Consider the following 25,347-nt stretch of genomic DNA (forward strand, 5'->3'; position numbering starts at 1 on the left):
GCTAAAAGTGACAGTTCGTAGATAGAGAACATGATATTTTTTACTAGTAAAAAATATCAATATGAAAAATATGTTTAAAACAAATTGTTGCAAATGTAAACAAAACAAAAATGTTGAAAATTAACACAATTTACAAGTCTTGCAAAGAAAATAAGTAAAATAACACAAAACAAAAGTTTTAAATTAATTTATAATAAAATACAACTTATTTTTATAAATTGTTGTTCGCGTACTTTTTTGGATATTTTTTTAGATTGAAAGTAAATGTATTTTTACGCTCTAAATTAAAGTTACTGGATAATTTTTACTGGAAAGTACGCGAACACACTTAATGTAAATAAATTAAAAGCTCAAACTATGACCCCTTTCACACTAGGCAATTTAGTTGCGCAAGTCTGTTTTTCATTTTCAATAACATGAATGAAAAAACAAACTAACTTACCGTGTACAAGCAAGTCTGTACTCAAATTTTAACCCGACTTTACCTCTGAGATATACAAACACAAAAATTGCGCAAAAGACTTGCGCAACTAAAGGGCAGCCACAAATATGCAATATGTATCATATTTTTTACTATGCGTTGTAAAAAAACATATGACTTAGTTGTTTATACGTTTCAACAAATTTTAAGAATTTTGGCATCGATTTGTTATTGTATAGTTTTCCATATTTTGCTCATTACAGAATAGTTTGCGTTTTATAGCATATTTTTGTAAACTTAACTAATAACTGCATATTTTTGTTACATATGTATTTTATTTTTCTTTCATTATTTTATAATTATTTTTTATTATTTCATTATTATTTATATAATTGGCCTAAGCTTAGAGTGTCCAAAAATCCGGAAAATTTAAAAAACCGGCTTATCCGAAAAAGTGTGTTTTTGAAAAAACCGGTTTTGATTATTGTCTTTTAAAAAAAACGTTTAAACGGTTTCGGTTTTTGTCTTCAAAAAACCGGTTAACCGGTTTTTATTAAATATTTGTTTAATGTTAAAAATGTTATCAAAGTTTTTCATAAATACATATGTTTGAGTGAGCTTTAGAAAATATATTTCATTAAAATGAGAGTATCCATAATCGACTTTGCTTCTGTTCACTGAATAGCTTTTTCTTCACCGGCAACGATATAGAGCAATTCTGTATATTTCGAATTGTGGTTTATAGGTTGCTGAAATGTTCACTGGGCAATGATATTAACCGAAACTAAAAGAAATTGCGACCGTGGTACCGACAAAATGAGAAGGGAGAGGATTCTTGTTCGAAATCAATTACGAAAATGTTTTCTTTATTTAAAACTAGCTGAACGCCCCGAACCGGCTTCGCCCGGTAGCTATATGCTAATGTTAGTTCTTCAAGTTTCTCCAAAAAATCGGTTAGTCGACACAAATTAATCGGTTTATTTGTTATTTGAAAATCTGGAATTTCAAATTATTCGAATAGTTAACTGTTCAAAATTATTCGGTTAATCGATTAACGAATAATACAAACTCTGCGTATGTATATTCAAAACCCTCATATATATTCACTGCTTTTGTGACATTTAATTTGATCTATGCAAATATCGTTTCGTTTTATAAAATAACTAACTTTTGTTTTTTCATTCCAAACGGAAACGCAAACGAAAATTCGTTTGAAAATATAAAATAAAGTCTGTTGTCATGTATTCCCATGTATTTTGTTATTGTAGCACCTATGTGTGTGATAATATAGTAATTTTGTTTAATTTCTTTCCTTCTATGTATTTATTCTATGGTACCAAGTTTAAAAACATTGTTTAAAGGAAAAAAGTTTGTTTTTAAATTTAAAAATACATGAAAAATGTATTGAAATGAATAAAAATTCTTAACGTTTGATTTTGATAATGCAAACCTTTATGAATGTTTATATCGTCCCCTTAATAAAACAATAGTGTATAAACGAAAAACTTGTTTTTAAAAATATGGAAATCAAAAAATGAATTTTATTTTAAAAAAAATCGTTTTTGTTATATGTATAGTATATTTTAATTTTTGTAGCAATTTATTATTGCCAATATTATTTAATTTTAATTAAATATTACCATTAATATGAATACAAAAATTATATAATTAAAAATTATTTGCTTTTTAAATTGATCAAGAACATTACATTATTTTAAAAAATAAAACGGTTTTAAAAATTCTAATCTAAAATTCTATCAACAATCTGGCACTCCACTTAGCTTAACATGTATAATTGCCAACTTGGCAGCACTTAACGATCAAAGATGTGCTTTAGCTTAGACAACAACCTACAATATGCTTTAGTACCAAACATGTGTTTTGCCACGCAAAGCTTTTGAAAATGAATCAACAGCTGTCATGACGGCAGCTGTTTTGTTTTAGAATTCATTTGCCGCTAATAGTAACACATGTGTTTTTTATTGTTGCATTCAAGTTTTGTTTATAAACTATTGTGGTAGACGGAATTTTAATTGTGAAATATTTTTTATTCAGTTGTCATAAAGTATTGCAAATATTGCAATTATTCGTTTTGTGGTAAATTTAAAAGCGTGAAATATTTCGTTGACAGTTTAATCCGAGTGTAAGTGTACAATTCGATTTAACGCGAGTGTTGTGAAAAAAATTGGACTTTTATACGTATAAACGGGCGTGTTGGTTCCTTCTTACGGTTACGGGTAACATTTTGTGCCGGTAAAATGTCGGTGTTGCTGGCTGATATCGATGCGACTTGTGCGGCTTTGGGCTACTCCGATGGCCAACAGTATCAGGCTGAGCCAGATGCCATACAAGGTTTAAAGGTAAAATCACGTTGTAAACATGTTGGCTGGGAAGCTAAATCGGCTGGTGCTGTAGTACATGCTTAACATACACATTATGCCGTCTCAATCCTCAACCTTTTTGTCAATTACTTGGGCTTGATTGATTTTTCATTGGCCTGCCACTCTTGTTTTCCCTCTGACATTAACATTTTTCTTTACTGCAAGTTTAATTTCTATCGTTTTTCTTTTTCCTTTTGCATTTAGCATCTCATTTGGATTTTACGTCGTGATTTGGATAATCATGAGTATCGTCGACATTTGGGTCGTGCCAAAGTCTTGCAAACGGATTTAGTTTATATGCTGCCTGACTATGTCGAGGATGATGAATATGCCGACGTACTCATACGTCTGCTGGTCATATTAACGAATCCCACATTATTGCTGTATCGTGATGGGCCACCCAAGGACAATCATGGTCGTAAGGTTTTCCTTGAACTCATTGATATTCTGCAGGGCTATAAGAATGCCTTTACACGTGATAAAATTTGGTCGGCTCTGTTTGGCAAATTAAAGAAATCATTAGAAATTGTAAGTAACAATTTATTGTATATGTATATTATTCTTTTACATATTAGATGTATTCTTTTTGGCAATTTCTTTGCTAGCTACACATGTCCTGTCTGATATGTATCAACTTTAGTTCATGTGGCGAAGAAATTGAATACAAATTATTGTGTAAGTGGGAAAGGGTTTGTAGTTGTCTTATTGTAAACTTTGTTTCTATTTACATGTATAGACTAAACTTTTTTGAAATGAGTCTTTTATCGTTACTAAACGAAACTATTAAATTAATCAAAATCTAAAACAATCCAAAAAGGTATATTCTTTATCATGCTTTTGATTTCTGAAACATATACAATCAGCGAGAGTTTTTTTTCCAAGAAAAGTTTTATTAAATCTAAAGAAAAAAATCGTTTAAAGTATAAACTTTTTATAAAAGATTATTTCAGAAGATCTCACTAAAACCCTAAAAAAACTCAAACATCGCTTATTTGCTGCAACAACGTCATAATTCAAAAAAGACGTTTCGAGAAAAACGTCTTTGAATATTTTATGACATTTTACTATTTCTTAAATAAATTTTTAACAAATCATGCGATTTCAGAAATATAAATAGTAGATGTTAATATCTTTCTAATCTGTATTTAACCCAAATTTATACGAGAAAACATGAATTTTAATTTTGATGTTTACAACAAAAAAAAAAACAGTCTCACACAAAAAATAATTGACTTTTTTGAAAACTGATTAAACTATATGAAAGATTATAGAACGGTGCATATTTTGTATTACTCAGTTCCAAAAACATGGATTTTGAGTTATGACGTTGTTGCAGCAAATATGCGATTGTTTACAAAAATGATCTCAAATACATTATTTGCTGTTTTTTATGTTTTTGTACACGAAATTCGTTGTTGCATTTTCAATTTAATATGAAAATAGAAATTATTCGGTTAATCGAATAATTTTAAATTAACCGATTATTAACCGAATAAATCTAAATTAATTATTAATTATTTGCTCGATTAATCGATTAACCTAGCGTTTACACATGCAAGTAACAGTTCGAAAAACACAATACATACATACTTTTGCACTAACACAATCACACATGCAGCCACTTGCAGCTCACTGCCTACTGAATTTAGGTGGACAGTGATTTTCGACACTTTCATACAAGTGATGACAAATAGAGTTGCCAATAAATAGCTTTTAAAAAATTTATCAGAAGGTGGTAAAATAATAATTATATTTTTAACTTATTTTATGTATTTTTGTAAAAGAAAATAGTACAAATGACCACTAATGCTTATCGTTTTCGTAAAAATAGCAATTTCATTAGTTTTAATAAATAAAATTGTTACTAATATCTATAAAAATTGTTAACCTAACATTTTCCCCAGAAATTTTTATATTTGAATATCATGGTAACACTTTATTGTTATGAATAAAAATAATAAAATTTGGTTTCAAGCCGCAAATGGACTTAAAAATAACAAATGCTGATATATAAAAGGTTTATTTATCGAATTAGCTGTAATATTCTTATATTTGTGGCATTTTGAAGACATCATTCTCCTTCGCTAACATTTACAAAATGAACTTTTACTTGCATGTGTAAACGCTCAAGCAACTTGTAGACATTTCGATGTATTTTCGACATTTTCGATAATAATACATATTCTCAACTTTCATCAATTTACTTGCATGTGTAAACGCAGCGTAAATCAGAAACCCGATTAATTGAATACCCTAACTATAACCATAGAGAATTATAAACAGAGACAAAACACTCTTATTTGTCAAACAAAAATACAACAAATCATATGTTTGATACAACAACAAACAAATACATTGAATAGCATGTATTTTGTTGTTGCAAGAATTAGGTTTCTGTCAACAGATTAAGGTTTTTGAAAATTACGTCTTGTCTTATATTATATTTGTTTGACAAATTGGAGTGTCTCGTCTCTATGTATAATTCTCTATGCATTATATATTATTTACAATTGAAATTGATGAAATTACACATGTATTGTGAAAATTCGGTATAAAATTGAGAAATTTTAAATGAAACTTAGACATTTTTAATTTAAAGTTTTCTCTACATATGTACATACATAATTAATACACCACAGATTATTAAAGATATGAAACAAATGACAGTTTTCAAAAAAGTAATATCGAATCTTATGTTTATTTTGACGTTCTACAACCAATTTTCAATGGTTATGGTGTGCAGAGCGAGAGAAAAAATACAATTTTCAATAGGCAACGAATGTGATATATACACACAGCCTCAAAAGTGAGTAAACACCACAAATTATTGGAATTTTTTTTAAGATAATTAAAATACTAAAATCTACCCATCTATAAAAATTTAAAAGTTTTGGTTTGTTGAAGATTGGGCTGAATAATAGAATCGGTTCATATTCTTCAGAAAGTCAAAACAAATCAATGGTGTTTACTTTTACTGACTTTTGAGCTTGTGTGTATTTGTCCCTCTTTCCAAACCACAACAAGTATCAAATTTTCTTTTATTAGTTTTCTATTGTCATATTACTGGAACCAGCTGATTCATATCTGTGTAATGCACATTAAAGAAATGTGAAACTAGATAGGTGACAACTAGGTAGGTAACTGATTTTATGAAATTTCATAAAATAAAAAAACGCACCTATAGGGCTGTAACTTTTTTCTTATAATTTTGGATTTTTAATAATTATTTAAACGGGACATTATCTATCTGTTTTTCTACTAATGGTTAGGAATTTTTATTGATTAATTTTCTGTCCATCATCTGAGGAAATTCTAAAGCTTTTGCCTTTTATCGTTTTTTCCAAGCCACATTTGGAATTTGTTATATTTTTTTTAAAAATATTGGTCCGTTTCCGTTATGTTTTATTGTTTCTAATACTCAGCATTGATTTATTTTCATCAAACTTTCAATTTAAAAAAAACATGTTTTGTTTTCCTAAAAGATTCTGAAAAACTATGGATTGTTTAGATCAACATTATAAACTTGTCCACAAGTTTTAAATTATTGTTCATATGAATTCATTTGGATTTGAACATTGTTTTTATGATAAAATAAATGTTTAGAATATCATTTTGTGAAAAATTAAAAATTAAAAAAGGTAAAATTTTAACTCGAGGAGAGATTTGAATTAAATTTCATAATTTTTCTACAATACTACATCAGTTAAGCTCTTAAATTTGATTTTTATAAACAAACTAGTTGGCCCGACTTCGCCCGGTAGCCATTTACTAATGTTAGTTCTTCAAGTTTCTCCAACCCACATACACCTGCCTGTTCTTATTTATGTGCAAACAAAATATCTAAATTTGTACTGCATACTTTAGGGGGATTTTTTATTACAGTTGACTGTACTCAAAAAAAAAATTCCGAGTTTTACCCGGAATTTTTTGTCTTTACAAACCATCTCTTGAAAATTTCAAATCGAATAAAAATCAGCCAAATCGCTCCAGCCGTTCTCAAGTGATGCCATTACATACATGGACCATTTCATTTTTATATATGTATATAGAAGAAGATAGATAGAAAATAGTTTTCGAAAACACTTTTATCACCACTTTAAACTGAAATAGAGAAAATACAAATTGATATTATGAACATTCAATTAACAATGAGAAATTTTCAATTGATTCACGAAATCCCAATTAATGTTGTAAGATAGCAAATTCAAATTTAGAAATTAAAATTAATACCGAGAATAAACAAATTGAAATTTTGAAATCAAAACTAATATTGAGATGTAAATGTAACTTGAAATTTAGAAAAAAGAAATTGATTTTGAGAAATTAACAATTTGTATGAAATTTTTCCGTAACCCGAGACAATGTGTGTGTTAAGGTAGGGTCACACATGGCAAAATATATTTGGATTCTTTTATTTATTTCAAAAACTTATTTTACTTAGGATGATTCAAAACATATGTATATTTAGTTTTATTTTGATCTTACAAAAGACTTGTATGAGTAAATAACGTCAATCAAATTTCTGCTAAAGAAAGTGGTTGCGCTTTTTTGAGTAAATATTTGTCATGTGTAACCCCTACCTTTAGAATTTTATAAAAGTCATAAGTAAGTACATATGTTGTTATTTAGTTAACATATTAATTCCTGAAAACTTAAATAATATAAAGAAGAATTTCAAATATAAAACACAATACATACATAGGTATTTTCACATTAAAAAATGTTTTCGGAAACAATTTCTAGCTTTCATATGAAATTTCTATTTTCCGTATCTACATAATTTCCAACAATTTTATCCAATTGAATGTAAACTTACTACCAACTAACTTGAATTTAATTTTGTAATTGTTTATTTTTTTTTACTTTTCATAATTTTAGTTTTAAGTATAATTTTATTTCATTACATATTTATTTTTTTTATATTATTTGGTAACAAAACTTCTGCAGACTTATTTTATCTTATAATTACGAATGTTTTTGTTTTTAATTTTCTTTCTTAAAGTTCACTTCAAAAAGTTATGTTTGTATGTTGTTGCAGTTGCTGTTGCCATTTCATTATGTCTGTCCCGTACGTCTGTCTGTAGCTCGTACTTTTTTGGTAGACAGTTTTCAAAAACTATTTTTGTCTTGTCTACTAAAATTGCAATTTCCCTTAATGTTTTATTATTGCTGTTGTCGTCGTCGTCGTCATTTCTCCAACAAGTGACAATTGTTTTCAGTCATTTACATGTCTTAAATTCAAATGTCAAAAAGGAAGAAAAAAAATGCTACTAAAACTAAAAAGAAAATCCTTTTTTGCCAAGTGGTTTTTGTGTGTAGACTGCTCAAAATCTTTTTGCTCCTTCCCCACAATCCACAGAAATATTTTGTTTGTTGGGAAGTATGAGAGTGCTTATGCTTCTGCTAGTGCTTAGGATTTGACTGACAAATGTGTCAATTTCGTATGAAACTGTCGTTATTATATTTGTTGTTGTTGTTTTGGCAGCATTTACGTTTTGTGGCTGATAACACTGCTGCCTTTGCTGCTACTGCTTTAACTGTTTAGATATTTTCTTAACTTTTGAGCGGGCTTAAGTCAAAAGTTTCTAACAACTACATGTTTTTGATGCTGCCTCTTCCACTTTTTATTCCTTCTTTTTTTAGTTTTTTAAATATTAAAAGAGAGATGAGTGTAGACCTCACTTAAACTAAGTTTAATTGTTTTAAGATTTTTTTCTTCAACTTTTTGTGTTATTTCTTAGAGGATTTTAGATAAGTTTTGTGTGTGTTTGTCGGTTTGTTTGAGTGCATTTAAACTTTTTAAAAACTTGTTGCAGCTGATTTGTATTTGAGTGCGCGTTGAACAAATGCATTTAGCATAAGAAGATGACATCCCAAATATTTGTTTAGTTGAGTGCGGTTTTCTAAGTTGTTCAGTGTGCTGAATTAATTTTTTTAACACAACATGATGCAAAAATAAATCTTAAATAAACCTACACTGACTTCAAAAAATAACTATTGATGTTAAATATTTTTATTAGGTACTATTAGGTACATACATTCACCGCCATTTCCTCTTTAGGATGTGTAAAGGATCGCCACGGTACGTATTTGTAAATTAGGTTAAGTTAAAAAGACTTGTTTTAACTGAAGTATAATTAAATTGAATTATTGTTTTTGTTGAAAAAATAAAATTTTGTGTTTCAATTATATTTATAACGTGGTAGTCCTTTAAACATTCTGAAGGGAAATGGCTGTGACTTTCGTCCATCAGTGTATGTATATTATTACGCTAATAAGTAATTCGGACACCTAATCTCAAAGTGTGTATAAGATGCGGTATATGCCGAGATAATGTGATCGGAACATTATTTAGGAGATTTTAATTTATCGTTAAAAATAGCCAAATAATTGGGTTCCGCCAGAGCGGGATTAGATTAGGACCAGTAGATTCCAAAACTATATCGTATATGTCTGGATTCAGCCCTTTCATGGAGACTTATTGGGTGTATGGCGGGTCTTACAATAGTTGGCGTATCTTTTGAACGCGATTATTATTTTTAATAACTTATATGTCATTTAGTTATTGAACATTATAGTGTAAACGGCAAAGTTTTTTTTTTTTGCATCGGTAATGTCGAATTTTGTGCCAACAAATCCTCATATGCGGGAAGTTTTGCTTTAATTAATTAATTTTATCTCAAAAAAATTTTAATTTTAATTTCAAAAAAAAAAAGTGCCGCTAAAGCACACCGATTGCTCACCAAAGCTTATGGTGATTGTGTTCGATCGGCTACTAAGTGCGAGAGATGGCTTATGCGGTTAAAAAGTGGTGATTTTGACATGAAAGGCAAAGATCGCCCAGGTCAGCCAAAAAAGTTTGAAGACCCAGAATTGGAGGCATTAATCCATGAAGATTGTTGTAAATATCAACAAGAGCTTGCAAAATCATTGGGAGCTACTCAAGCAGCAATTTGAAAAGGTTTGCGAACAGCAGGATTCAACCGAAAGCAGGGAATTTGTTTACCATACGAATTGAAGCCGAGAGACATTGAAAGACGATTTTGCATGTTTGAAAGGACGTTATAAAAGACAATCATTTTAGCATCGACCCATTACTTGCATAGAAAAATAGATTAATTACCATAAACCGAAGCGTAATAGATCGTATGTGAAGCTTGGCCAACCAGCCGAATTGACACTAAAGTCAAATATCCATGGCGCTAAGGTAATGATCTGTATTTGGGGGTAGCAATAGGGTTCTATCTATTATAAGCTGCTGAAATCTGGCCAGACCATCACCGAACGTAGTTCCGAGCATTTGCCGAAAAAAGTCCAGAATATGCGTAAATGAAACATTAATATTCCATCATGACAAAGCTAGACCACTTGTTGCAATACCTGTTAAAAAGTATTTAGAATGATGTGGTCGGGAAGTTTTTCCTCACACGCCTTATAGTCCAGACCTTGCCCCGCCCGACAACTATTTGCTTTGATCGATGCAGAACGCTCTCTCTGGGATACGCTTTATTTTGGAACAGAGTATCCGAAATTGACTTGATTCGTTCTTGACCTCAAAAGATGAGCAGTTATTTTAGCTCGGAATCCATATGTCGCCAGAAAGATGGGAAAAGGCAATAGCTAACAATGGACAATACTTTGAATACATTTACAAAAAAAAATTTAGATTTTCTTTATAAAGCTTTCGTAATGACCAGGGCAAGGATTTTCATGCACTAAAAAATTAAAAATATGCGCTTATAATATGCACTATAAAGGGAGAAAATATGCACTAAAAATGACAAAAATATGCAATAAAAAACAGTTTTTTATTTGAAATATATTTATTAATACAAGAAAAATATACATTTGAGGTCACAGTTTCAATATATGAATATGTACATTAGGGTGACAGCCGATTTTTTTTAGATTTCAAAGAGTGCCGGGTGGAATATTGTGACTCTAGGCCTAAAAGTTAAGTGCTGAAAATTTGAGCCAAATCGGACAGCGATTTCAGGACACGCATCGAAGTCAACGTTCAGATATATGCAAAACTTTACTATTTATATGAAATTAATAGGTGAAACTCGTTAATTTTCTACATTGTTTTCCAGAAATATGTAGATTAATATTAATGAAAATTACATTAAAAAAAAATTGTTGAAGATTAACCCTGTATCTCGTTTGGGTCAAAATGACCCAAAAGCTGTATCGCAAAAATTCGTAAAAATTAAAATTTTTCAGTTTTTGTAAAATTTTTGATACTAACTAAATACTTTTGCAATTGAATTTAAAAGAATTGAAATGTGTACGTAATTGTACTGGATACTTTTCTTTAAATTTTAAAAACACTTTTTTTCATTCGAAATTAATAAATCTATATCTTCAAATTGAGATCTAATTTATTCGGCTACTCGATGTAAACCATGTGCTAAACATGTTACATGAATAAGTTTTGAATAAAATGCCTTTAAATTATTTGCAGCTATAAAAATATATCCAAAAGAAAATTAAATATGCAATAAAATGGAAAAATATGCTAAATATATGCATTTAAATGAAAAATATGCAAAATATGCATTTATAAGAAAATATGCAAAAATATGCAACATCAAATCGATGCCATTTTGTTGCAAATTCTTCGATTCGGAAAGATTAATTGTCAAAAGTGATTTTGAGTTACTGACTACAAACATGCATTTGCATAGAAATTCTTGCCCTGGTAATGACAAAGCCAACATATGTTTAAAGCGGAAGAGTATTCTCGGTGTCTGGAAACTTTGCCACTAAAATAAGACTTAATGAAAAAAATAGTTCTATGACGAACATATAATATTATTTCTATGAAATTATATCGGTATTCACAATGTAGAGTACTTTATCTAGCAAAGTAGCAAAAGAGCAGTTTAGCTGAAACCAAAAACAATATACATTAGAACTACTTTTTTTACCTCTTTACACTTCGGCTGTTTAAACTTTATGAGGTAATTTTGAATTTGATATTTCATGACATTTGATATTTCATATTTTTGTTTTGGAAATGAATTAGATTTTATTTTAAAATATCGGTGGCTTAATATAAAAAAGGCGTAACTCGATTTTTTATTACTTTACAAGAGAAGGAAAAAACTTAATAAAATCCATAAAATTTTAGACACAAAGAATGTTTTAATGCAAATTTTAATAAGAAGAGGCATCACATTTTATTTCTCATTTAAAATTTATTTAGTTTTTTATTTCAATGAAGTTATTTAATATACCCTTTTTACATTGATATTTTTGAAAAAAAAAATTAGTTACGCCCATGACGAATTTACTATACAGATGGCGTTGATATTACAACAAGTACAACATTGCAAAAACAACATTAGCGGTATTCATGATGAAGAGCTCTTGGCCTGGTAAAAGTGTAAAAGAGCAATTTAGTGACACAAAATTTTACACATTGTGATTTGAAATTTGCTGTCGATAAATTTTATTCTCGAACCATAGATTGCATTTGTTCACATTATTTTGTTTTAATTTTTTTCTATAAAATTTAATTAGAAATAATATTGAATTTATTTCCAAAACAAAAATAAAACGTCATGAAATATCAAAAACAAAATTACCTCAAATAGTTTAGAAAGCAAAAGTGTAAAGAAGTAAAAAAGTAGTTCTAATGTATTTTATTTTTGGTTTTTGCTAAACTGCTATTTTGCTACTTTGCTAGAGAAAGTACTCTACATTGAGAATACCGCTATTGTGTTTTATTGTTGCTTGAGGGGCTAATGTGTCAAAAGCAAATGTTTTCTAATGCAAAACAAGAGACAGCTCCAAAAAGAACATATCTCCAAGAAGTATTTGCTCCAGAATATTTAATCATAAGGGCGAAGAAGAAATGTGCGACCTGGACAGTCGAGAAACAGAGATTTTGTTCTTTTTGCTAGTTGTGATAATGATAAGAAGCCGCAAAACGGATCGTGTTACAATGATAAACTATTTTTCCTCACCATTCTTGTACACAAAAGTAGCAAATGTGATTTTACGGGCTTTTATACGGTATAGAATCCTAGCTGTGTAAATTTTGCACCCACTTTGGCCGAAATATCGGCTGAGTACAAGTTGGAAAAATTGATGTAGGCCGTTTTCCCGAAATTGCTCAAAAGTATCGCATCTCTTATTGCAGTTTCTCACGTCAGCTGTTTCAAAATGGCAAAGAAAGGCTGATGCTAAAGGCAAACTGCAGAAATTCTTTTCCTCGGACAATGTTACAGCCACGTTTGGTCTTAACAATTTGTACAAATAATGAGTAGAATATTCAATACCTGTCAAAGCAGCCAAACAAACGGCTTCTATTAAAAAGGCCCAATAAATAAAGGAGAAAACACGTCATAAATTTAATATCTTCATTATGTTGTGATTTGTGTTTTATTATAGACTCTTTTTTACATAAAATAAATTCGTTTTGTAAACAACTTTTGACAAGTTTTCCCCCAAGGCGAAACAAAAAAAGTAGATCAGCTGTGCTGTTAACGCCACCTGTAAAGTAAATTCGCCTTGGTTACGCCTTTTTTATATTAAGCCATCGATATATTTTATTGAAAAACAAATGATCTCCAAATATTTTAACCAACTTTTTTTTTGTTTTATGTTAGTACAATTGAATTGTTTTTTTTTTATAAAATGACACAATTTCTCATTCCCGTTTCCCGGGAAATAAAATTATCCAGGAAACAAATGAATAAAAAAACTCTTTAGCTTATTCTTTTCCAAAATTAAATTATCTTGAATTATTTAATTCTTTAGATGAATTGAGTAAACACCTCTTTTAAAAAGCCATTAACATTCAGATTTAATTTAAACGATACGACAAGAAAATAAAACAAAATGATAAAAACTAAAAAAATAATTTTTTTAATAAAGGTTTGCTCAAGGTTTAGTTTTCTCTTTCTTTGGCATAAAACATTCGTTAAAACAAAGTTTTTTAATTTAAAAAAAAATTCCAGTTGTTAAGGGTCCTATTATGCGCAACTGTTTTCTGTCGTTATTTCTGTCTGCTTTTGTTTTTCTAATTTCAAATTTGTTCTCCACTATTCAATTAAAATTTAAACGTGAATAAGAACCAAATATAAACACATTTTTCATTCATCCTTTGATGGACACAAGTCGGACTCTATATTTTATCTTTTTTCTTTTTGTAATTTAAAAGTCCAAATATACAGACTATTAAAAACGTTTTACGTTTAATTTTTCCACTTTTTTTTTGCTGCTGCTGCTGTGTTTCATGATAAATAGAGAGTTAAACAACAGAGTGAGAAAACAGAAAGGAAAAAAACGAATTCAAAGAAAAACAAAATAAAGGCCAAATTATTTTGAATTAAAAACAAACAAAAAATCGGAGACCCTGTAAAAAAATAATAAAATAAATAAAATGTGTATGTACAATATAAAAAACAAAGAGAAACTTACTTAAGTCAACTTTTAAAAACAAATTAAACAAATTAAAAATAATGGAAAACTACTACGGGCAAAATCACATCGCTTCACATCAGAACAGACCAGCAGCAGAAGTTCAGTAGTTGAATTTTTAAATTTCACAGCACATGACATGAACAAAAAGAATAACAAAACAAACAATATTAAACAGGAAATTAATGTGGAGAACGTAAAAGAACTTAAAACTTAAACACCTAAAATAAATAGGAAAAAATTAATTTTATAACTGGACGACAAGTGGCAATGAGAATCAGTTTAAGAGAAAATTTGTCTCCACAGGTTTAATTTGAGGGAAATGATATATGATTTTAATCGAGTAAACAAAAAGTTATGTAGTTCAATAATATCGTTTATATTGTGCTCGCTCCGGTATTAGGTGGTTCTAAGGAGTGAGATCGAAAAATTCTTAACATACATATATGTTTATAAAAAAGAAACCACTAAACTTACAGCTTTAATTTTTTTTTTATTTGATTGAAATTATTATTACAATTTACAAAAAAAATTATTTTTATAGTTTTAATCACTAGTGATGAAATTTTGAACCTTTTTCGGAAACCCTTCCATTAACGTTTTTATAGTGCTTTCTGTCACTTTGCTCGAACATGTAGTCCATCTCCGTTTAAAATCTACCACACTTTTGGACACCTTTTTTGTACTCTTCAATTCTCTTTTAACAAGAGCCCAATATCTCTCCACTGGCCTTAGCTCCGGGCAGTTTGGAGGATTTGCCTCTCTTGGTACAAATACCACATTATTGTTCTTGTACCACTCAAGGGCTTGTTTGCCATAGTGACAGGATGCCAAATCAGGCCAAAAATAAGTGGACACATTATGAAGTCTTATGAATGGAAGCAGCCTTTTTTGTAAACATTCCTTGATGTAAATTTCGGTATTTATAGAGCCCGTTGTAACAAATGAGTGGCTTCTTTTGCCGCAACTGCATATTGCTTGCCATACCAAGAACTTTCTGGGAAATTTTGTCTGCTTTTGGGTCCTAAACTTTTCTTCAACATTCCCTCGAGCATCAGCAACATAAAATTTTTGACCTGGAAGTTGCGAAAAATCTGCCAGAACATACGTTTCGTCATCCATTATGCAGCAAGAATATTTTTTTATAAAACTTGACTTCAATTTCCGTGCTCTGTTTTTGGCCTCTAAATTTTTAGTAGCGTTCCTGTCAGGAACTTTTTGAGCCTTGTATGTTTTTAAACCTGCATTAGCTTTAACTTTTCGTACCAAATAGTCCGAGCACTGAGCTAACCGGGCTGCTTTCCTACCGGATGTGTTGGGAGCTCTTTTGAAAATGCGTTCTATTTTTTTGGCTTTAGAAACATCATGTGGACCATTCCTTCTACCTGAACCAGGTTTTCTATCAACTGACAAGTTCTCCCGGTACTGTTTAATAACATTGGAAACAGTTTGACGGCAGACCTTTGTATGCTTGGCCAACTTTTTGTAAGACCAAGTTGGGTTTTGTTGAAAATATTTAATAATTTCAGTACGCACTTTTTTCTGGTCACTCATTTTAATCAGATTAACAAAAAAATTAATATAATTGACATTACACATAATAACTGACATGTTTTTCAAAGGTAACTTGATCAAAAAAAAATTCAAATAATACTTGGGTTAAAAAATGTAATGAAAAACGTGTGTTAAGAATTTTTCGATCTCACTCCTTAATTGTGCCTTGCTCTTCCTCTCTATTGCTGAATAAATTCCCTGTTTAGTGCTTTGCTGCCACATTGATCCGTTACACCCCTTTGCACTCTGCTGAAACTGCTGTTAATAGTTTCAGACAATTACAAACTCACGAACTCCCTGTTCAACATCCTGTAGCTCATAGACATCCAGATAGGAGAACAGCATGTTATTACCGAAGTTATTATCGTCAAGGCCAGCCAAAAATGTTTGAAGACCAAGAATTGGAGGCATTACTTCATGAGGATTATTGTAAAACTCAACAAGAGCTTGCAAAATCATTGGGAGCTACTCAAGCAGCAATTACAATACGTTTGCGAGCAGCAGGATTCGTCCAAGAGCAGGCAAATTGGGTACCATATGAATTGAAGCCGAAAGACCTTGAAAGACGATTTTGCATGTCTGAAATGCTGCTTGAACTAGAGTGTCAAAAAAAAACCGGCAAATTTAAAAAACCGGTTTCCGGTTTAACCGAAAAAGTCTTTTAAAAAAACGGTTTCGGTTTTTTGGTTTCAAAAAAACCGGTTAACCGGTTTATATTAATTTTTTTTTAATGTGAAAAAGCTCTCCTTAAATTAATTTTTATTTGTGGACCTTAATTGGAAATGTGTACTAAATCTTCGGAAATTTAGCATTTTTGAATTCTTAAGATTCTATATTTATGAAATGCTATAATCCATATAAATATATAAATGTCTTTGTGAGTTTGTTTGTTGGTTTGTTTGAGCATCACGCCTAAACGGCTGAACCGATTTTATTGAAATTTGGAACATAGATAGATCCTTAATTGGAAGCGTCAATCCATATAAATATATAAATGTCTTTGTAAGTTTGTTTGTTGGTTTGTTTGAGCATCACACCTAAACGTTTGAACCGATTTTATTGAAATTTGGAACATAGATAGATCCTTAATTGGAAGCTTTAATACTTGGACCAGAAAGATATTTAAAGGGGGAAAACCGGTAAAATTGGTACCTTTAGTTCTTAAACAATCAAGAGTAAACGGCTGCACCGATTTGATTGAAATTTGGAACATAGATATTCCTTTACTTGGAAGCAATAATAGACTATATAGTTTTTCTTAACTTGGACCACAAAGGGACAAAAGAGTGCAAAATTTGTACCACCCAAAGTAAATAATTACTTTCGAATATCTGCAGAACTAAAATTGTGACTATCTTCAAACTTTATACGAATCAATTTCTTATCATTACATGAAGTTTATCCAAAAATGGGACGGATGGAAACAAGGGGTGTGGCACGCCTTCTTAATAACTGGCATCAACGTAATTTACACAAAATTTAAAGACTCTTACAATTAGATTCACTTGATATTCGAATATTTATATATTTTATATGCAATGGTAACAAAATAACTCATTTGAAGCATTACTTTAACTATTATAATAAATAACCTTCATATCATTATAAGGAGTTTTTTATACCTTCAACGGCATAGTATGCAATTAATCACAAACAAGAAATTCCGGTATTAATTATATTCATTTATTTGCTTATAAAATCGTTTCACATTTTTTTATTTTACTTCGACAGGGGTAGCGAAGCGCACCGGGTCAAGCTAGTTTTCTACAGTACGAGACACAAATGTGTAAATAAATTTGGAAATATCTATAATTTGAATTTTTATGCTCAACATTTACCAATCTGACAATATTTTTTACACAATATGAAGATCATGATTAGTGAAGTATAGCAATACAAAAAAATTAATTTCAAGTAATGGCATTTAAATACCAGGATATCAAAAAGTTAAAAACTGAATTACACAATTTTGTCGCATTTTCTTTAAAGTTAAATAAACTTGTTATTATTATTTAGAAAAAGAACAATTTTAATCAATTTCATTAATGACAGTTAGTTAAAACATGTTACTAGTTAACAATTTACAATTCTTTAAGGAATATTGAATATGAAGAAGATTATCACCGAAGTTGCAAATTCTGTTACCGAGCAGCTGAAAAATGGTATCTCCCATCGAAAAATATCCACCAAATTCAATATTTCTTTTAATCTGTTGAGAACATAGCGAATATATGTGGTTTGGCTTTTCCAGCACCAATTTGTGGACGGAATTCAATTCTATTGTTAAAAGATGGTCTCACTGTATAACGTCTAGTTGCATCAGGAGAAGAAAATAGTCCCCGTGAGGTACAACCAAAACTATCTTCATGCTACCAAATTAAGATTTCAAAACGTGCATCTCTTAGAGGAATCAAAAGATGTGGTTTTTATGCAATAAAGATTGTTAAAAAACCTCGTTTAACTGAAAGACACAAGTCTCTTCGACTAACATTTGTAAATTTTTTTAAGAAATGGACATTTGATGATTGGGAAAAAGTTATCTGTACAGATGAATCGAAAATTAACCATTTTGGAACTGATGGACCAAAATATGACTACCAAAAACAAAATGCGCCATTAAAAGACCGTGATTTTATGACGACTATGAAATATGGTGGTGGAATATTGCCATTTTGTGGTTGTTTTTCTGCGAAAGGTGTAGGAAAACTCCATAAAATTGGTATTAATATGAATGCAGAAATGTATATAGACATTATTAAGACAACAGATGTGGATAGTCTGAATGATTGGCGTGGACAAATTGAAAACACTGTGATACTACAAGATAACGACAACAAACATAAGTCTAAAAAGACGCTTAATTTTTTAAAAACCGCCAAAATTACATTGCTAGATTGACTCCCACAATCTCAGAATTTAAATCCGATTGAGAATTTGGTGCGAATTCTAAAACGTCGCGTTTATAATTATCAAAATGCATTTAGAAACACAACTCAGCTCTAGGAGCGCTCCCATGATATCTAGGGATCTATAATGCAAGAAGAGTGTCGCAAACTGGTGGAGAGTATGCCCTCCAGAATTCAGGCTGCCATTGACGCGAAAGCAGGTTATTCGAAGTACTAAAAAAGTTACTTTAGTAATCTGCGCCAAAAGTGTGTAAATGGGTTGCAGTTATTTTTTTTAGATTACTGGAGTATAATTAAGGAAATATTTTATTTATTTAGTCCTAAAATATCCTTAATAAATATTGTTTAAAAAACACAAAACGTTTCTTTATAAACATTGCACTTTAAAAATGGTGTCACAAAGTGTAAATATATGACCATCATTTACACATTTTTGTCTTACACTGTATAAAATAAATCAATATTTTTTAAAATGGTATCAAAGTTTTTCATAAATATGTTTGAATGAGCTTTAGAAAATATATTTCATAAAAACCGGTTAACTGTCTTACATAATAAACCGGTGGAGTTTACAAAAATGAAAAAACCAGTTGACCGGTTTTCGGTTTTGGATACTCTAGCTTGAACGCTATAAAAGAAAATCATTTTTGCACCGAATCATTACTTGCGATGAAAACTGGATCCATTACCCATAAGAGATCGTCTGTGAAGCCCGGCCAACCAGCTGAGTCGACACCAAAGCCAAATATCCGTAGCGTTAAGGTAATTCTCTGCATTTGGTGGCAGCAAAAGCACTTTGGGTCCAAATGACCCTCAACTTTTAAAATCACGAAAACCATAGTCAAATTGAGGTTAATTTTTTGACCCCTAGTACTCTTAAGGGTTAATTTCCATTTTTGCACTGTTATTTTAAATCTAAGACCTTATGGTATGTTTTTCGCAACTTTCATTAAAATATATTTCGCTATCTCCTTGTAAATGCATCTCAAAACTTCAGAGGGAGGGCATGAGGCACGTCTGAACCCCAACCGATTTACCTAAAATTTTTTCAGGATGATTTTTTTTACTAATGTTCACCTAACTGTGGGGTGAGAATGACCAAAATCGAACTTTCGTTTATTAAGAGCCACCCTAGTGACCATACCTTAAGGAAAATAAGTCCCGGGTATTCTCGCAAATTTTCCCGGGATTTCCGTGAAAAACTACAATGCTATTAAACAAAAATCATTTTATTTACTTCCTTAGCAATTATTAATTTGTTTGTAAAGCCAACATTAGATGAGTAACTTAATTGTATGTGTTACATTATTTTTAGTTTATTTTAAACTTTAAACAATTTAATACAAATTTTACAATCACAAAAATAACAACAACATAATAATAACCTTTAAAATTAACATTCCACCATTAGATATCGTTTGCAAATCCACAAAAAAGGCCATATTACCAATAGTTTTATTATCGCAATTATGCATTTATTTCGTTGAAACTACAAACAAAAAATTTTAGTACTTTCTCAAAGTTCAACTTGTCCTGAGGCTGTGATATATAAAACAAAAAAATAAAAACTTTTGAGCCAACCAGAAGCGCCAACAACAACAACAATACGGATAATACAAAATTCCGAAATTTCTTAAAACTTTATATTTTTATGAATCATCATAATTTTTAATTACACCACTAAAACTGAAAACGCTACGATGCTATGAATGGAATCAAGAGAACAGAAGAGGAGTGGAGATAGACGACGGTGATGAAGATGATGATGGTGATGATGATAAAACACCTTACGGAAATATAAACCACATCCTTGTCGTCATTAAGCTATTCGCCTAATAGAACATACACCCAGAAAGATTGAGTAAGAGGGAGGGAGAGGTCTGGAGTGGGAAGTTGTGTAGGTTAAGAGTGTAAGGAAATAGTGTGCCAGAGTCCTGAATGATAATAAAATAAGCGTTCATTTAGTTGGTGGTCTGTCTTTCCTTCTATTTATTCATTCATTCAATGGTTGATTACTATAATTTTGTCACACTACTTTTGCAACTGTGCAGAAATGTCTGTCCGTCCGCCCGTCCGTCCATCGATTTATCTAACAGTTTGTCTCCACGTCTATTTGTCTCCATGAATGTGATTTTATTCTTCTCCTCTTAGTTTGTAAAACTGTCGTTGTATTTCCTTTTAGCATTTGTCAGAAAATGGCAGTAAAAATAAAATTGTATAATTTCTGTTTTATTGCGGGAAACTTAACAAAACAAGAAAAACTTTTTTTTTTTTTACCAAATCTTTACTTTTTTTTAATTTTTGTTACTTGTTTGTTTTGTGAACTTTTCACTACTGTTCAGTTCGGTTGTGCTCATAATGCATTCATTCAGTTGTTCATCCTCTACTACTTGTATGTTTGAATATTTGCGTGTGGTTCTGAGATTCTACACGCAAAATGCAATTAAAATGTCAGAAAATCGTAAAAAAAGACCAACTGGTTTTATACAGCATTGTACGATTAACTAGGACATATAAATTTGGTAATAGACGTTCTAGAATTGAGGTATATTTTTTATGGTAAAATGTTGTAAAGGATTTTGACAAGTATCTTATTTGTTTGTAGTAATGATGTATTTTAGTAGACTGCCTCTGAAATAACTTAAAGAGAAAGGGTGTTATGCCCCCCTCTGGCCCACAGGCTTCACTTACATTTATTTCTGAAATTAAGAAAAAAGTATGAGCAGCCATCGATCCTCACTCTGATAAAAGATCTACAAATTTAATTTCAAGTCAAAATATATTCATTCTTTTTCATAAATTTTACAGGAGACACAAGAAACGTTCTAAATTCCTTTGTTTTAAATATTTTTAAAAACTATTATTATAATGTCCTGTGTTTCCTATAAGGAACAAAGGGACACCACAAACTGATTCCGATTGAGTATTTCAGTCTGGATTGGACGTTGTTAGATTTGCTTTTGATTTTGTTTGTTCTTGCCTCGATAATACTGTAAATCGAGTGACATTACAAAGTCGTGGCATAGTAAAGTACCCAGTAGTTCTAGGAGATAGTCCCGAACTATTCATTTTACCCATCATTTAGGGTGGGAACTAGTTACTTCAATAGCTACGTGGCTAGTTATTTTAACACGTGCATGTCCTATTGACCCTTTTTGATTACAATGAGACTGTCTAATAGCTGGTTCAAAGTAGTCAACGCATTGGATTCACATACTGTTTAAATAGCGTCAGTTATCTTACTTACAAACTGTTTACTTGATCAGCTACTTAACTAATTATTTTAACATGTGCGGCTGCTAACTGACCACAAATAGTCATCTAAAAAGACATATCATAGACAGTCTAATAAAGGTTGCTTGTAAACAAACCTTCCACCGACAACTCTCCAATAGATTGTCGTCTCTTTTTTTGTTTCCACTCCTTGTGGTGGTTCAACGCACCTAAAGACGCGCATTTTGAGCACATTTTCTTGTAGAGCAAAAACGGTTGATTATATTGCAAATCTGATTTCATCAGTCAATTCTGCATCAAAAATTAATACAATTGTTAAATTTTTGAATCCTTAAAAATAGTTCCAAAACAACAGGGGGCGCAAATCTGAGAAAAAAATAAAATAAAGAATTTTAGATTTTTTAAACATGCACGATCAAAAGGCATTTTAAGATTATCAAAACGTTACCAATATTTCCTTTCTATCACAACCCGTTTAAAAGTTATGTGGCTTTAAAATTCTAAACTAAAGTCCGCCATTATTTTTATTTATTAACTCTAATATACATATAGAAGTTTTTCACAAAATTTTAACATTTACTTAACATTTTTGGTAGTACCCCATTTATATCCTAAACATTCCTATTGACAGCTGCTATAGCTTCCTCTATATATAGTTTTTTATATCTGTATGGGGTGCCACGCCCACTAATTCAATCCCGACCATTTTCAGTCAAACTATGTAAAATTAAAAGAGAGCTATTCGGACAAAGTGTAAATAATCTCGTAATTATAGTCTCAAGATATTTAGAAATAATTGTATACTATGTATGGTAGGTGAATCACCCCTGTTGCGCGATCCCTCCCATATTGACTAAATGCTTTTTTAATCTATAAATAATGAATTCTCAAGGGAATGAAGTCAATACATTTGAAGTACAAAGGAATTAAGCCTATGAATTAATTGATAAATAATTCATTAAAGGATTGATTAAGAGATAACATTTCATTTTCATTTTAAAATAAAAACACGTATTTTTTTAAATATTTGTGATTGTTTTTATTGGATTGTAAAGAAGACATGTTGCGATTAAGTATGGAGTAAAATATAAATCAAATGGCTCCCACGGCTCTGATGACATGCCATTATTCTTTTCATGAATCTCACTAATTATGCGTTGGATCTTGGAATTGAGCTTAGGGGTTGTTTCTGGTTTATTCGCATAAAAGCGAGATTCACAAAACACCAAAGAAAAAAATCGCACGGCGTTAAATCGCATGATCTTGGTGGCCAGGTGACATTAGAATTTCTTGAGATAAGAACTCCGTTATCATGTTCCTGTAACGAATGCCGTTCACAAGCTGCCTGACCAAAGTTGCTCATTGTGGGTGCATTTGTTTCACATGAATTGCACAAGGATTTTCTGAGCCCCAAATTCGACAATTTTGTGTATTCACGAATTCGTGAATCTTAAGATGACTTAATCGGAGAAGATGACTTTTTTCGAAAAATTGACATTGATATTGAGGTAAGCTGGCTTGAGCTCCTGAGTAAACTGAATTTTATACGCACGAAGGTGGATTTCTTTCATCAAAATTCGATGAGTAGTGCTTCGTGAAATTTGAAGTGGTTGACAACGATGTCGAATTGTTGTTTTCGGCCACACTCTGCTTTACAGCAGCAATGTTTGCAAGAAACCGACAGGACGGTACAGGAGTCCAATCCAGTTTCTTCAAATTTCTTGAGCACTCTTCGAATGCTTGATACATTTGGTGCACTTTATAGACTGAAAATTTATCGAAGTTTGCGTGTGGTCTCAGCATAACTTTCCAAATTTTTGTAATAAGTTTACACAATTATAACGCGTTTTTCTTTCGTAAAGTGCTCCAAATGACGCTAAATTTAAAAAGTCCACTCTTACTGAGGCACCCTTTACATGTGTTTCTGAATAAGTAAGAATCCAAAAAAATAGCGTCAGTGTTACTATTTCATTATTCTCAATAGCAGCATTTTTAAAACAGCTCATACTATACCGCCCTTCACAATGTAGTGCTTACCGGAAAAATGTACAAAAAAAAAAACCAACTCAGGATATAGAAATTGGCGTCTGCAGTAGTGGTTTTTTAACTGAATAAATGAATGAATGACTGCGAAAAAAAAGAAGAAACTTAATGATGGGCTGCTATTTTTTGCAATTTTTTTTCACTGGCATTTAGAAGTAAAATTTATATATTTTACTTTTACAAATTGCCTCTAAAAAGTAAAGTTCTTTCCGAACATTTCTAGCGGCAGCAGCATCAGAAACATTAGTAAACGTTTTATAGTCTCTGACATTTAGCCAAACCAAAATTTAGATTGAAAGCAAAAACAGAAAAAGGAAAATTGCTTGTAATAATATTCATAATACCCATTACATAAGTATGTCTGTGCAGTTTTTATGCTAAATACTGTGTAAAAAAGAGACGAGTTTTGCTGCGCGACTCAGTAAAAGGATATTAATCCTTTTAATGTATTTTAAGTGGCAACACAAAAATTATTACTATTATAATTTTATTTTTTTCGTAAAAACAATAAAACCATGAACAAAATTGAGTACTTTAAGGGAATGAGTTAGTAGGTTTTTTTTTTGTTTTAATATTCAAAAATCTGTAATCTTCTGTTATTTAAAGTGTGCTAGGGAAATTAAAATCAACAATAAAAAAAATATTATTTTATTGCATAAATAAATAAAAGAAAAGTTCATTAATATAAAAATTTACGTTTGTTGGAAAAATTACAAAAAAAAATATATTATTTTAATTAAATCTCAAGATCATAAAAGTATTGACGGCAATAAAAAACAATGCTATAAAACTTAGTTTTTAATGCTAATAGAGTTGAAGTTAAATTTACAATTTTATTATTATTTTGTGTACTTTTTTTTGGTTAAACTGCAAGGACTAAAAAAATTATTGAGCTGACAGAAAACGAAGTATTTTTTTTAATTTAAAATTATTTTTATTTTCAATTCATATCAGACATTGAAAATTAAATATTTGTCCGCTGTTAAAATAGTATTTTAAATGTATTTTTTTTCACATTCAGAGTATTAAAGTTTTGAATTTTAATTATTTGTTTATTAGCGAAGTTCTGTTTATATAAAAATGTTTGATAGTAACATTTTTTATACAGAAAACTGTTGTATCCAAATTTTCTTCAAACAAAAAACTGTTAAAAATGGACATTTCCATAGAAATACCAGTTATACAGGAAATTTATCAAAGAAAATACTGTCATACACAAATTTTTTAATAGAAAATACTGTTATACAGAAAATTTTCTACAACAAAACTATCATACCGCCAATTTTTTTAAATTGTCATACAAAAACTAAACATAAAATTTTCAATAGAAAAAACAGTTATATTGGAGCTTCCAACAGAAAGCATTCCGGTTAGCTCA

General features: G+C 30.4%; 1 protein-coding gene and 1 pseudogene across 1 annotated transcript in view; both read left to right on the forward strand.

Moving 5' to 3' along the window:
- Positions 1-2,652: 2,652 nt before the first annotated feature.
- Positions 2,653-25,347, forward strand: part of timeout (timeless circadian regulator timeout) — a 549,675-nt gene continuing 526,980 nt past the window's right edge. Inside the window, exons 1-2 of the mRNA XM_065502580.1 lie at positions 2,653-2,781; positions 3,007-3,330. Coding sequence (XP_065358652.1) covers positions 2,680-2,781; positions 3,007-3,330 — 426 coding nt within the window. The 5' untranslated portion in view covers positions 2,653-2,679. The remainder of the gene's footprint in view (positions 2,782-3,006; positions 3,331-25,347) is intronic.
- LOC135948918 (thioredoxin-related transmembrane protein 2 homolog) lies at positions 12,106-13,135 on the forward strand (annotated as a pseudogene).

This window comes from Calliphora vicina, chromosome 1, assembly GCF_958450345.1.
Source record: "Calliphora vicina chromosome 1, idCalVici1.1, whole genome shotgun sequence".
NCBI classification, from domain to species: Eukaryota; Metazoa; Arthropoda; class Insecta; order Diptera; family Calliphoridae; genus Calliphora; species Calliphora vicina.